The sequence below is a fragment of the Empidonax traillii genome, unplaced genomic scaffold (genome assembly GCF_003031625.1).
Source record: "Empidonax traillii isolate 1590-97213 ecotype Southwest subspecies unplaced genomic scaffold, ASM303162v1 scaffold203:size1130161, whole genome shotgun sequence".
NCBI lineage: Eukaryota > Metazoa > Chordata > Aves > Passeriformes > Tyrannidae > Empidonax > Empidonax traillii.
In genome coordinates, this window is record NW_020955396.1 from 151,650 (window position 1) to 163,751 (window position 12,102).

General features: G+C 43.1%; 1 protein-coding gene across 1 annotated transcript in view; it reads right to left on the reverse strand.

The window, feature by feature from the left end:
* Nucleotides 1-5,109: 5,109 nt before the first annotated feature.
* The window catches only part of ADAMTS1 (ADAM metallopeptidase with thrombospondin type 1 motif 1), an 8,396-nt gene continuing 1,403 nt past the window's right edge, over nt 5,110-12,102 (reverse strand). The window contains exons 2-9 of the mRNA XM_027887098.1: nt 11,669-12,015; nt 11,095-11,227; nt 10,547-10,714; nt 9,975-10,261; nt 9,549-9,735; nt 9,272-9,447; nt 8,238-8,413; nt 5,110-7,895 (exon numbers count right to left, since the gene is read on the reverse strand). Coding sequence (XP_027742899.1) covers nt 7,154-7,895; nt 8,238-8,413; nt 9,272-9,447; nt 9,549-9,735; nt 9,975-10,261; nt 10,547-10,714; nt 11,095-11,227; nt 11,669-12,015 — 2,216 coding nt within the window. The 3' untranslated portion in view covers nt 5,110-7,153. The remainder of the gene's footprint in view (nt 7,896-8,237; nt 8,414-9,271; nt 9,448-9,548; nt 9,736-9,974; nt 10,262-10,546; nt 10,715-11,094; nt 11,228-11,668; nt 12,016-12,102) is intronic.

The following is a 12,102-nucleotide window of genomic DNA, read 5'->3' on the forward strand; positions in this document are numbered from 1 at the left end:
ATCACAGCATCCAAGTTTTTTGCCAGTATGGCTGTCAGAAAACTGAAAAAAAAACAGAATAAGAAAAACAGAGGTAAATTGTTTAAAAGCTTCTTATCTTTGATGGCACAGGTTTTCAATTAGAATATCTACTTAAAAAAGATTTCGGTTAATGTGTGTTGCTTGAAAGTGAAGTTTTTAAATCAAAATATTTGAATTGAAGTTGTTTTCTTATCCCTAACTTCATCTCCAGTTTTGTACATGAGGAATCCAACAAAGTGGCAGCATACATTTAAATTGTTTGGGAGGAGACAGGCATATTGTCTTAGTTATACTGAAAAAAAATATACTGGTGCACAATTAAAATGGCCACTGCTTTCAGCTTGCCTGATTATAATTTCTACCATATGACTTCCCATCTTGGAACATGCAACTCCTTTTTGTGTTCATAGGAAAATATCTTATAGCTGAGTGCAACTAATATTGGAGAAAATATTAATTTCCAGCTGGAATATCTGTGAAAAATCACAAGCTGGTTGAAACTTAAATTAGATTTGCAGCATTCTGACACAAAAGTATAGTATATTAAAGATGACAGATTTAGCACTGGTTCAACTTAGATTCTGGATGCTTAAATTTAGATATTGTCCAGGCGTCTGGAATCTCATTAGCTGATGGTCTTGGGCTGCAATATGACACATCCTTTATCAAACTGAAGCTATCAAGCACAGCTTACAGGCAGAGAGACTGTAGGAAACTGCATTTCTATTGCCCAACATTAAATCTCTTTTGCACAAGACCCTTTTACACTGTTGTGGACTGTAAAACAGATCTGCGAGTCCAAACCAGGCTACTTTCATCTCCAGCAATAATCCGTCTGCCCCGGGCTCCAGGAGCACAAGTATCTGTTGGAACACCATGGTCATAGCACCACTTTGTGAACCTGATAACAATGTTTTGACTTCCCTTCTGCCAATACAGGTAGTTTTGTGCTTTGAGGGGGAATATCAAGCACGAATGCGTGTTTGTAGCTGCTGTTTTACTAGGAAAGCACCACGTTTTGGTGCTGCCATGGAAGAGCTATCAAGGGGGTGTTGCTGGGAGAGGTGGCAATATCCTGTTCTTTTTCTGCCTCTGTATGTTGTAACAGTGTGCTCTGTTTATGCAAAACAGGGCAAAATGCAAAGGTTTATGCTAAATGAGGGCTATTGCTGAATGCTTCCTAACACTCCTGTTGTAGCCTAGACATGTCCTGGAGATGTAGCTCTGCTCTGGGGAGGCGTGGGGGCAGGTGATCCTTTCGCTATATTTGGGTGTTGGGTGACCTTTGCTAGAGAAAACTTCTCACCTAATTATACCCTTTTTGCCTGGAGGACTAAGCAGTCCTGACCATATCACACAGGATTGATCTTTGCTCCAAATGGTGTGTGGTAGGCATGTCTGCAACTGCAGGAGATGAAAAGCTTTCCCAGGTGTATGAGGCTGGAATAACACTGGGCTGCGAAAGCAAAACTGTGAGAGCAATTTCATAGCCAGTAGATGAGCAGAAGCCAGACAGCACAGTGGGGTTGTTTGCTGAGGACTCTGGGTTATTCTTCTGAAGCTGCCTTTCTGAATTTCTGTAGGAGTATTTTCTTCTCCATTCCCTAACCTACTTAGTGTATTCATATATTTTATCTAAAACTTCTGCTCCCCTAGTCCATATAACCCGTTTGTCCTACAGCATTCAACAAATCCCATTACTTCGCATCTGCTGACCCACTTGTGACGTGGCAATGATAAAAGCAAAGGTCTTACTTATTACTGAAACATAAAGAGTGTTTGGAGATGTTGATTTGAATGAAAGCTACTGTGAAACTACAGACGAAGGAATCCAGTTGCCACATTACAAGCTATGTGGAGCTGCGTTTCAGAAAGCAAGATCCTGGCTTTACTGCCTGGCAAATGAGATATATAGAACTCTGGGGCCTTTATGCTCTAAGTCAATGCCATGAAATTAAAATTACAGGTCCGAATATACTCAGGCAACTGATGGCTCTGAAATATCAGCTTCTGAAGTGTATAGTTGCTCTAGACAATTTCAAGATTTTTTCCATATCAGAGATATACAACTATTTCTTTACTCTAAAAGCTCAAACAGAGCCAACGTCTAGAATAGCCACTAACCTTGCACTGCTCTGAAACCACATGTATTACAATCAATGGCAAAATAGTTATTTTATGACATCAACATCTCTTGTTTTTATAACAAGTTGAATTAAAGAGAGGGGAAAGCAGAAGCTTAAGAACCCTATCACATACTGGTTTGAGTTTTTTCCTATTTAATGTTAATACATTTTCAAGCAGTAAGTCACATTATTTATTATTTTAACAGCACCAGAAGAAAACAGCTACTCCAGTTTTTTTAGTTACACTATTTACAATACTTACCCACCATAAATACCACCATTTCACATCTAATCAGCCTGGCAGATAATTCTCCAGCATAAATAGTCTCCTCTTCAAACTCCCCCTTATTTTCGAACTTAGATGGTGAAGACTGGATTTGAAGTTTGGATTCTGGAGATCTAGCCCTCAGACCGGCCTTCTGTCCCAAGGCCAAGTTCCTGAGGCCTCTGAAAGACGGGAATACGTTTTTCTTTGGCCTGATGATGTCAGAAATGTCTAAGAGCTACTCACTACACTGCTTTCAGTTGCCCCGCTCTGCCAACAGGGAGACTTTAGCCTGACCAAGACCTGGAAGATCCTTCAGCCTTGCAAGCAATGAAACCAAAGGTGATCAAGGAAGACACATCTCATTCATTGAGACACCTGCCTCTCCCTACACTTCTGAAAATACTTGAAGATACAGGTTTCATCTGCCACAACCAGTCTGCTCAGCTAAAGTCATTTATCTTATAACATAAAAATGTTAAAAAACCCGAAGCTAGCGCATCTGTTTTCTCTGAACCTGGGAGGAAGCCAGACAAATTTGGTTCCAAAAGGCTGTGAGGCTGTCCTCAGCTGAAATGCTGGGTGCTGGGAACCTGTCCCACCCACCCTGTCAAGCTGGACAACTGAGACAACCATGCTGAAAGCAGTAATTTTCACCTAGGGTCTGAAGCCCAGTGGAACCAGTGGCCGTGGCCCAAGAGCAGTGCCTGGGCTGGCAGAAAGGGCCCCTGCTCTTACACTGGCACGCACAAGTTCATTGCTGCTCCAGCTCCCTGGAGTGCTCCTTGTGAGTCAGTAACAAAGTGTTGAGATTCCTGCTTGCAGTGATGGGCGTGCACATAAAAGCACTTAACTACCCAGTCCTTTGTAAGAACACCTATAAATTGCCAGACTCTTGGTGCCGGGAATGTGTTTAATTGTGACCTTGATTGCTACACAACTAAACTATGCTCCAGTGGTTTTGCTTGTTTCCCTTTGCTGGGTCACCCAGAGCAGCAGATTCTCTTGTAACTAAAGGGCGCCTTGGAAGGGAGCAGTTCTTCGATTGCATTGCTTAATTAATACAGCATTTGGAGCACGTTGTCTGTTATCCAGCTCTATTAAAAAAAAAGGGTTTCCTAATTTTCATAATTTTGACAGGCTAAGAAAGTTGGGGCTGTTCAGGAGAAGAAAAGGTCGTGTAGAGACCCTCATAGCACCTTCCAGTCTGAAGGGGCCTACAGGGAAGCCAGAGAGGGACCCTTCATCAGGAACTGTAGTGACAGGACAACAGGGAATGGCTTCCAACTGAAAGCAAGGAAATCTAAATTAGATATACTGAAGATATCCTTTAATGTGAGGGTGGTGAGCACTGGAACAGGTTTGCCAGAGAAGTTTTGGATGCCCCATCCCTGCTAAGTGTTCAAGGCCAGGTTGGGTGGGGCTCTGAGCAACCTGGTCTACTGGAAGGTATCCCAGACGATGGCAGGGGTGTTGGAACAAGATGATGTTTAAGGTCCCTTCCAACTCAAACCATTCTATGATTCTCTGATTCATGAACCTTATTACTGTATAAGAGATGCATCTGCCAAGAATTCATGATCTAATCAAAGAAAAATAGGCAGTGAACTATGACTAGGAAATGCAGTCTTGGTCAGCAGCACTACAACTGACCTGCTGCTTTGTTGGTGCTCTAAAGAAATGAATGCTACCATAGCAAATAGGCTGCCAGTATGTCATAAAACATTACTAACCCATCACTCATTTTATTATGAAACCATTTGTGAAAGTGTAAAAATTGTTATTGACATTTGTTAGTGTAAAACACCAAATGTGTTTGATTTCCCTTACCCCCTCTTGTCTCCTCACTTGGCTCTAAGTAACCACAGGGTTGACTGACCTAGCAAATGCGGTCACAGCGTTTTGGAAATGCAGAACACTTCACCACCTTTTGTTCACCACCTTTTGTTAAAGAAGCGGGAATTGGCTGTATTTGATGGGATCCAAATTCCCTTCAGCATGAAAGGCGGTGCCTGTGAAATGCCATTTTTCTCTCCCAAGAGCCTCTTTAAGCACTGCTGCAAGAAGTGAGAGTATGTCAGCACCTTGGCTGGGCTTCAGTTGATACATATAGGTCTTGGAGAAGCTATTTCCTTTGCAAGGCTTTCTCAGCCTTGCCTTGAATGTTTCTTCTAGGTTGAGGAGAGCATATTTGGGCCATTGCCATCACTCAGAAGTCATGAGACCTCGTCAATTCTGTAGATATCACAGGGTGTTGCCTTTTCAGGACTGTAGCTCCTTGGACTCTTAAATGGAGACTGTTTCATGTAACACCAACCACCAGCTACATATTAGGATATGAAGTCTACAAGGAGTAATAATAACAGCAGAAAATGAAAATAAAAATTTGTTTTCTCTTGAAACTGTATATAATCCTAATTTTAACCTGCTGTAATAAAATATAGATGTACATATACATATATATAAATAGTTATTTGCTGTATTTATACATGCTTTCAACTATTTATAAATACAGAAAGGGATTGACTTCCTCCTAAATAATGTTAGAAGCAAAATATTCCCCAGTATTTTTGCATGTCAAAGTAATGCTCAATGAAGTGTGATGTGATGAGAATTTTTCTATGATGTGCTTTAGAGGGGCCAGGATTTTATCCGTAGAATAGAGCAGGAACTATTTCTGCAAGACTGAGTCGAAACATTGGCAAAGGAAGTTTTAATAGATTTTTACATGACATAAAGCCAAAAGTATCCATAAATGACTGATGTCTCAAATTCCATGGCAAAAATCCTAGTGAGCTCAACAGAAGATTTTCCCTTGACTGCAGTGGTCATGAGATCAGATATGAGGGAGCAAAAATCAGTTTCTTGATGCTTAGTATCTATTATAACATAATGAAAAGTGTAACCAACAGTGCCAGAACAGCTCATTCATACAGTACTTTTAATTAGAAAAGCATGATCAGGAGGGCCTCCAGAAACTGGTGGCGGGGAAACCTCTGAGTGCTTGTTAAAGGCTTTGAATTTTGAATGCTCCTTTCCCACTAGGGTAAGGTTAACCAAAGCAGGGAACACTACTTTTGTACGTGTTTTGCTGGTTATAAACACTACTGACAGCAATACTCCCTCTGCAAGCAGTTATTACAACCAGTAGCATCAGTCTAGTTGCACTGTGATTTTTAATAGATGAATTAGTGGTTAAGTAATAAAATACAAAATTACCTCTTTTAATGTGATGTATGATATTACAGGTAGAGTTTTCCAAACCTCTTCACTAACACAGTTAATTAGTGGCCTTTTGCATAACATTTCCTTAGATTCCAAGCTCTTTCTGCTTGATGGACTAGTTTTAGTCCAGTGAAATAAAGACACTCCATTTCCAAAATTTATAGGGTTCTTTTATTACCTCTAGTAACATATTATACTGTATAAATACTCTATCCTTGTTATATGTCCTTTTAAAAAAGCGATAACTTAGAAGATCACATTAGACAAGAAGTATAAAAATAAATACGCTCATTATATGCATTTATTACAATTTATAACCCTTCCCAGAAGGGAAAGAAATATAAAATACTTATAAAGTATATAAAATCTATAGTAATATATTTTACTATATACATATGGAAAGCCATATTCTCTCATTGTCTATGAACTGGCACAAACTTCAATCCTGTGAATGCAGCTGTGGATGGACCTGCTATCCTTCAGCTTTGCCTTCCCACCTTATCAGTGACCGAGCACTACAAAGCCATCAGAGGCCAGTAGGAGGTTTCCATTCACAGTGGGATTCTTCTTTTTTTTTTTTTTTTTTAAACCCAAATGCAAACAATATCCATTGGCTGGGGTAAGGCAAAAGTTTTGAATGTCAAAGCATGACTCAAATGCTCACAAATTCCATCAATCTGTTTGACAGGAAGGTAGGACCAAGCTGGAATCAGAAAAGCCAGTGGAAGGTATGCAGAAGGCACAAAGAGCAACTACAGATATCTGTTCCATGAAGATTTCCACTTTTTCTAGCCTCTGGATTACATATGTCACCACAATGGCACCGGAGTGGATGAGAGAAATGGACAGGCACATTGGGATGACATAAAGGCACTTAAAAAAGTCTAGCCATTTGTGAAGTTGACGGACTATTCTTGATATTTCTTACTCTTTACATGTAGAGAATATGGCTTTATTTTTATATAAAACTATTCTCTGTAACAATAGCAGCCATGAATGACATAGGTAAAGCTCCTTTTCCAATCCTGCTTTTTTGCCCTTTGTGAGGTAGGTAAGCTCTGACCAATTATTTTAAGCTATCTTTTTCACTCCACTTTCCCTCCTCTTCCTACACCTGGGGACTTGGTCAGTACCACAATGTAAATCCAAAAGAAGGAAGAAATAACCAAACCCCAAAATGTTTGCTTAAACGTGTCTTACTGCTCCTGTTTTGTTTAATTTGTAATAGACTTTAAAAAAAAGCCAATTATGATGCCTTTGGGCCTTATCTGCTGAAGATGAGTGACATGGGTCTGCTATCCCATCAAATTTTCAGTTGGCAGGGTATTTTTAGGATGCAAAGCCAACCAAAGGTATTTGCACTGTCCCACCTCAATGGATCTTTACCATGAATTTTTTATGCAAAAACACATGTGCTGCCTCTAGCCCTCTTTTTTTTTTTCAGTGCATTGTTCTGAAGGAAAAAAAAAAATTATTAAAATAATAAAAGACTTTTAGCTTTCCCAACTTGTCCTATTTAACTGCAGTCCGTAACGTTGCAGAAGTCTATAAGGTGTTTCGGTTTCTTGGCAGGCTCACAGCTCTCTTGTGGCAGCACGCTGCCATCGTAAGAAATGCATTTCAACAACCTCTTCTTGAAACCTTTCCCACATGTCTTAGAGCAGGGTGACCAGTCCCCCAGCTGCCACTGCGGACAGGGCACGTCAGCGCAGGGACGGAGGTTGCTGGGCTTCAGCTCCCGGGCGCAGTCGGAGGCCGGCCGGCCCTGTGGGTCCCGGCACTCCACTGCCCGGCGCTGCCAGCCCGAGCCACACGACTTGGAGCACTCGCCCCACTCCTCGATGACCCACTCGGACGAGATGATCTCCCTGATGGCGTTGAAAGACTCTTTCTTTCTACCGGGCGCCTTCTCCGACCCAGGCTGCGTGGGCTTCTTCACGAAATAGGTGAACTTGATCTTGGGCTGCGGCAGGTCCCCCACCGTGAGGACCTGGATGGTCAAAGGCTCCTTCAGGGGGCTGAAACTGCGGATCCTCTCCAGGGCAGCGGAGGAGCCGCTGTACCTCAGCACGCTGCCCTTGTAGGTGATGTCCTGCTCCAGCGTGGACAAGGTGTAATCACCGTTGAGGACGTAGGTGCCATCTGCAGCTTTGATGGCGAGGAAGCTGCCATCGTGCCTCGCCCCCCTGTGGTTCCGCTGCTTCACCTCGATGTTGGTTGCCCCAGCCGGAATGGTGACGACATCGTGGTAGCCGGGCCTGCCCGAGAGAAAAGAGAAAGACTGAGTCCTGCCCACTTCCCTAGTGAGAGGGAAGAAGCTTCCCAGTACAAGGCTAAACTTCCTTTTCAGTCAAAGCGTTTAGGTCATGAGCCGCCAACCTAATTAATGGATTAAGGGATTCCCAAAGTCACATCCCACATTCGCAGAGACATGCCCACATGTAAGGGCTTTCTTTTGCTGCACCCCACTATAAGTTATCCTCAGTCAGATGGTTCTGACCTCAGTTCCAACAATAAACTTGGGCAACACCTCACTGACTTGGAAAGCCAGCCGCAAAACATTCACCAGAACAAAGCAAAAGCAGCTCATATATACTCACTTTGCTCTTACAAGTGTGCCAGAAACTTTCTTGCAAGTGGATCCGTTGCCACCGCAGATACCGCATTTGTCGAACTTCTTGTTGGACCCTATCACACGGTCACAGCCAGCCTTCACACACTGCCCCTGCACACACACGGACGTGGAATCGGGGCTACACGGGGTGCCATCCACAACCTTTGCAGGAAACAAACAACAAGGCCTCTGATTAGAAGATGCACATTGCTTTGGAACTGCATAACACAGACATATACTAAATGAAAGATATGGACAGGTGGTAGACTTGCAGCACCTGTATTTTCAGGGCTTTGGAAACTAAAAACCAAAGCAGCCCATGGCCGGAGGTGTGCAGTGCTACTTCATCTCACTTGCAAAAATGATGTCATGATGAGAGGAAACAGTAAACAATTTCAGTTTTCTCTAATACCCCCTCCTACAAAACTGTTTTACCGATTTCAAGTAAAGAAAGAACATTGTTTTCTAATGTCACTAGAAGGCAGTCATGTTCTCAAAGTACAGTATTAACATTGCTTTTAATGTTGTTCAACATATCCTCTATTTCTAGAAGTACTGGTCTACAAAAAACATCTGTGTCATCGCCCTGGTAGCTACTGGCTCTCAACATCTGATGACAGTGAGTTCAAGTAGCTGTGCAAGATGAACATTTTTCCTCATGTTTATTTTAAGCTGTCAGCGTATTAGTAACCACTATGAGAAAGCACCAATGTTTTGGCAAAGTTCCCCCCTGGTTTTCTGAACATGTCTCAATGTAATCAAATTGGTAGAAGGACAGGAAAGGAAACCAGGGTGGAGTGGGTAGAAGAGGCAGTACATGTGAAATAACTGCAAGGACAGTGCCAGAATAGCTATAGCATGCTTGTGCTGATCAAGCTGTACACGAAGGAAGAGGAATAATCCAACTTCAATATGAGAAAAACATAAATTTCAGATTTCTCCACCCTTTGACCCTTCACATAAAGACAGAAAATAAAGATCCTACTCATATTAGATAGAAGAAGGAAAGTCTTGAAATACCTTTGGCTGTAAAACAAAGAAGTATCCTGTTCCTTTTGCTCGGCAAACCAACTTGCATCTGTCCTTTGGAGAGACACCAGCAAACTTGGGTGTCCACTCCACTGCAGGTCCACTTCCAAAGGGAGACTTGGAAAACTCATTGTGCTTTTCACATTGTTCCTCCCTAAATGTTTTGCCTGCAGGCAGAGAAAAGACAGGTGGACATTAGATCATCCCTGGCCATGCTCTTCCTCCACAAGACACCAATCCTCTGCCTCAGAAATGGGGAAAAGATTACCATCATTGTCCGGGCAGTCCTCGACGTTACATGATCTGTATTGTACGCGCTTCCCTTCACAGTACTTCCCGCCGTTCCTGGGGATGGGGTTGTCGCACTCCCTGAAGGAATACTGCACTCCACCGCCGCAGGTCCGGGAGCACTCTCCCCACGGCCCCCAGGATCCCCAACTCCCATGCACTGGCGTCTGGAATGACAAGCAGTAGCAGAACAAAAGTTAATACAGTAAGAGAAAGACAAAACCAAACCACAAAAACCACAGTCATGCTCATTTTTACTAAACTACTCATTAGATGCTCCAAGTTTGTTTTATTAGCTGTCTGCCTCCATCAATTCAACCCCTTTTAACTGATTCCTCCCACTGCAGCATTTTCCATGCAACTCTGCAACCCCAAGATACATTCTGATTTCTTTTTCAATACTTACATCATAATGCTTCTTCTCAGTTTTATTCACACACTTGCCATTCATGCACCACTTCCCTTCCCCACAACTGGTGCCGTCTGCCCAAGGGAAGTGTTTGGTTTGGCACACGAGCAGTCCTCCAGAAGTGCCAGTACACCACAGCGTTGTACACGTACTGGCTGCGTCAGGGCAGTGCTTGGACTCATCTCCAAATGTAAACTGGCACTGTCTGTTGGCATCGTACAGAGTGCCAGGCAAGTCAGAAGGGAGTTGGATTGGTTTGTGGGGCTTGTCTAGCAAACATTCACCTGAAAACGAAAAGGGAAAAAAAAAAAGGCAGATGATGCTGTGAGTGAATTCAGTTTTAAAAGGGAACTGCATTTGCTTTGTGACAGAAGTCGTTGAGTCCATTTGTGCCACCATTTCTGTAAAACTAAGTGTCTTCTAAATTCCCTGGCAGCATGCAAATGGTTAACTCTATGCTGAAGCAGAAAGCACTGTTAAAAAAAAGGAAAAAGAAAAGAAAAAAAAAAGCAGAGCAGTAAAGCACAAGAGCTTAAATGCCACATGAATGGAAAGCTTAATAACCTTACCATGACCATTATCCAAAAATGTTGTAATCATGTAGGCACTACACGGAGACCACGGCTGGCTGCGATCCAGATTGGAAAGCATAGATGCCATCATGTGGAAATCCCGGCTTATTCCATTAATACCAGCACACTGCTTTGCATCGTCATGAGGCATGTTAAACACGTGGCCTTTAAAAAAAAAAAAGAAAGTCTGTGATTTCAGGAAGTCTGTCCTATGCATTACCAATAGTATTTTAAATATTACTCTAGAGCTGCTCATAGCCTGGTCTTTTAAGTAATAACCCGAATCTGAATGCTGCCAGATTTCAAGCAGATGGCACTGCATCTTCTCTCCCCATTTTTTCCTGGAGTCAGTCAAACACACAGCTCTCGCAGACAATGCTGTGCAGACTGGATTTGCTTTCCCCAGTTCAACCTTGCTGCAAGGCAAAGCTTTGCCTCCTCCCGACTGCACTGGGTGAGCCTGCGGTGCAGGCTGGGCAGTTGCTTTTCAGCATCAAGCTGGCTTCAGTTAATCACGTGAAATCGCCTTTCAAAGCTTCAAGTACCTAGTTCGTGGGCTGTTGTAAAGGCAGCCTGCAAACCATCGTCTTCTATGATAGAGCAACTGCGGTTTAGATCACAAACTGTTCCCACATCAGCCATCCCAAGAGTATCACATGTCTTGGCACCGCACAGGTCCTGTAAAAAAAGGCAGTTTCATTATTAATCAGATCAGAGACTTAACCTTGGCAAGAACCATCCAGCCCTGGCAGTTTGCCTTTACTTATGGAAAGAGCATAAATATTCAGCACTTCAATGGGTATGATGGCAAAAATCTGTCTCTGGAACATACACAAGGGTTACACGTAGAAATAAAATGCATAATTTCCATCCTAAATCTGCTAAAAATATATGGGGCAGAAACACAGTGCACAAACTGTGAGTTTCACCCGAGATGCTGCAAACAGCAAAAGACTAACAAAATAAAAAGCACTTCATCTAATTTTTAGCCTACTTCACTGAAGCTGTCATGACACGAGACTGTCTCTGAACACTTTTTTGGAGGTTTCCTGGCAGAGGGGGCCTTCTGGGGTAGGGAGCACAGGGCATGGGGATGGATTTGACCTTCATGTCCCTCACCTGCCTGGTGAAGAGGATTGCCGTGTCGTAGTGCTCCGCGTGCCGGTCGCTGGGCGGGTTGTGCTGCTTCTGCCAGCTGCAGAAGTTTCTCAGAGTCAGAGCCGCGTTCGAAGAGATATCAGGTCCCTTCCGCTCCTCGTAAATGACCATGATTTTCACCACCACGAGGCTGATGGAGTTGCGGATGCTGGGATGCTTGTACAGCTTGGCTGCCACGGAGAGCAGTGTCAGGAGATAGTGCTTCAGCCCGCTGCCATGGAACTCGGCCATGGACTGGTCGGCCACCAGCATAGTCTCCACATAGCGGGGGCTGGACACGAACCTCTTCTTCCTTCTGCTTCTCGTTTCTGCATTAAAAAAAAAGAGAGGAAGAGGTGAGCACAGCAATACAAGAGACCACCGTAAGGAAGCCCAAACCCATCGATACTCAAGAG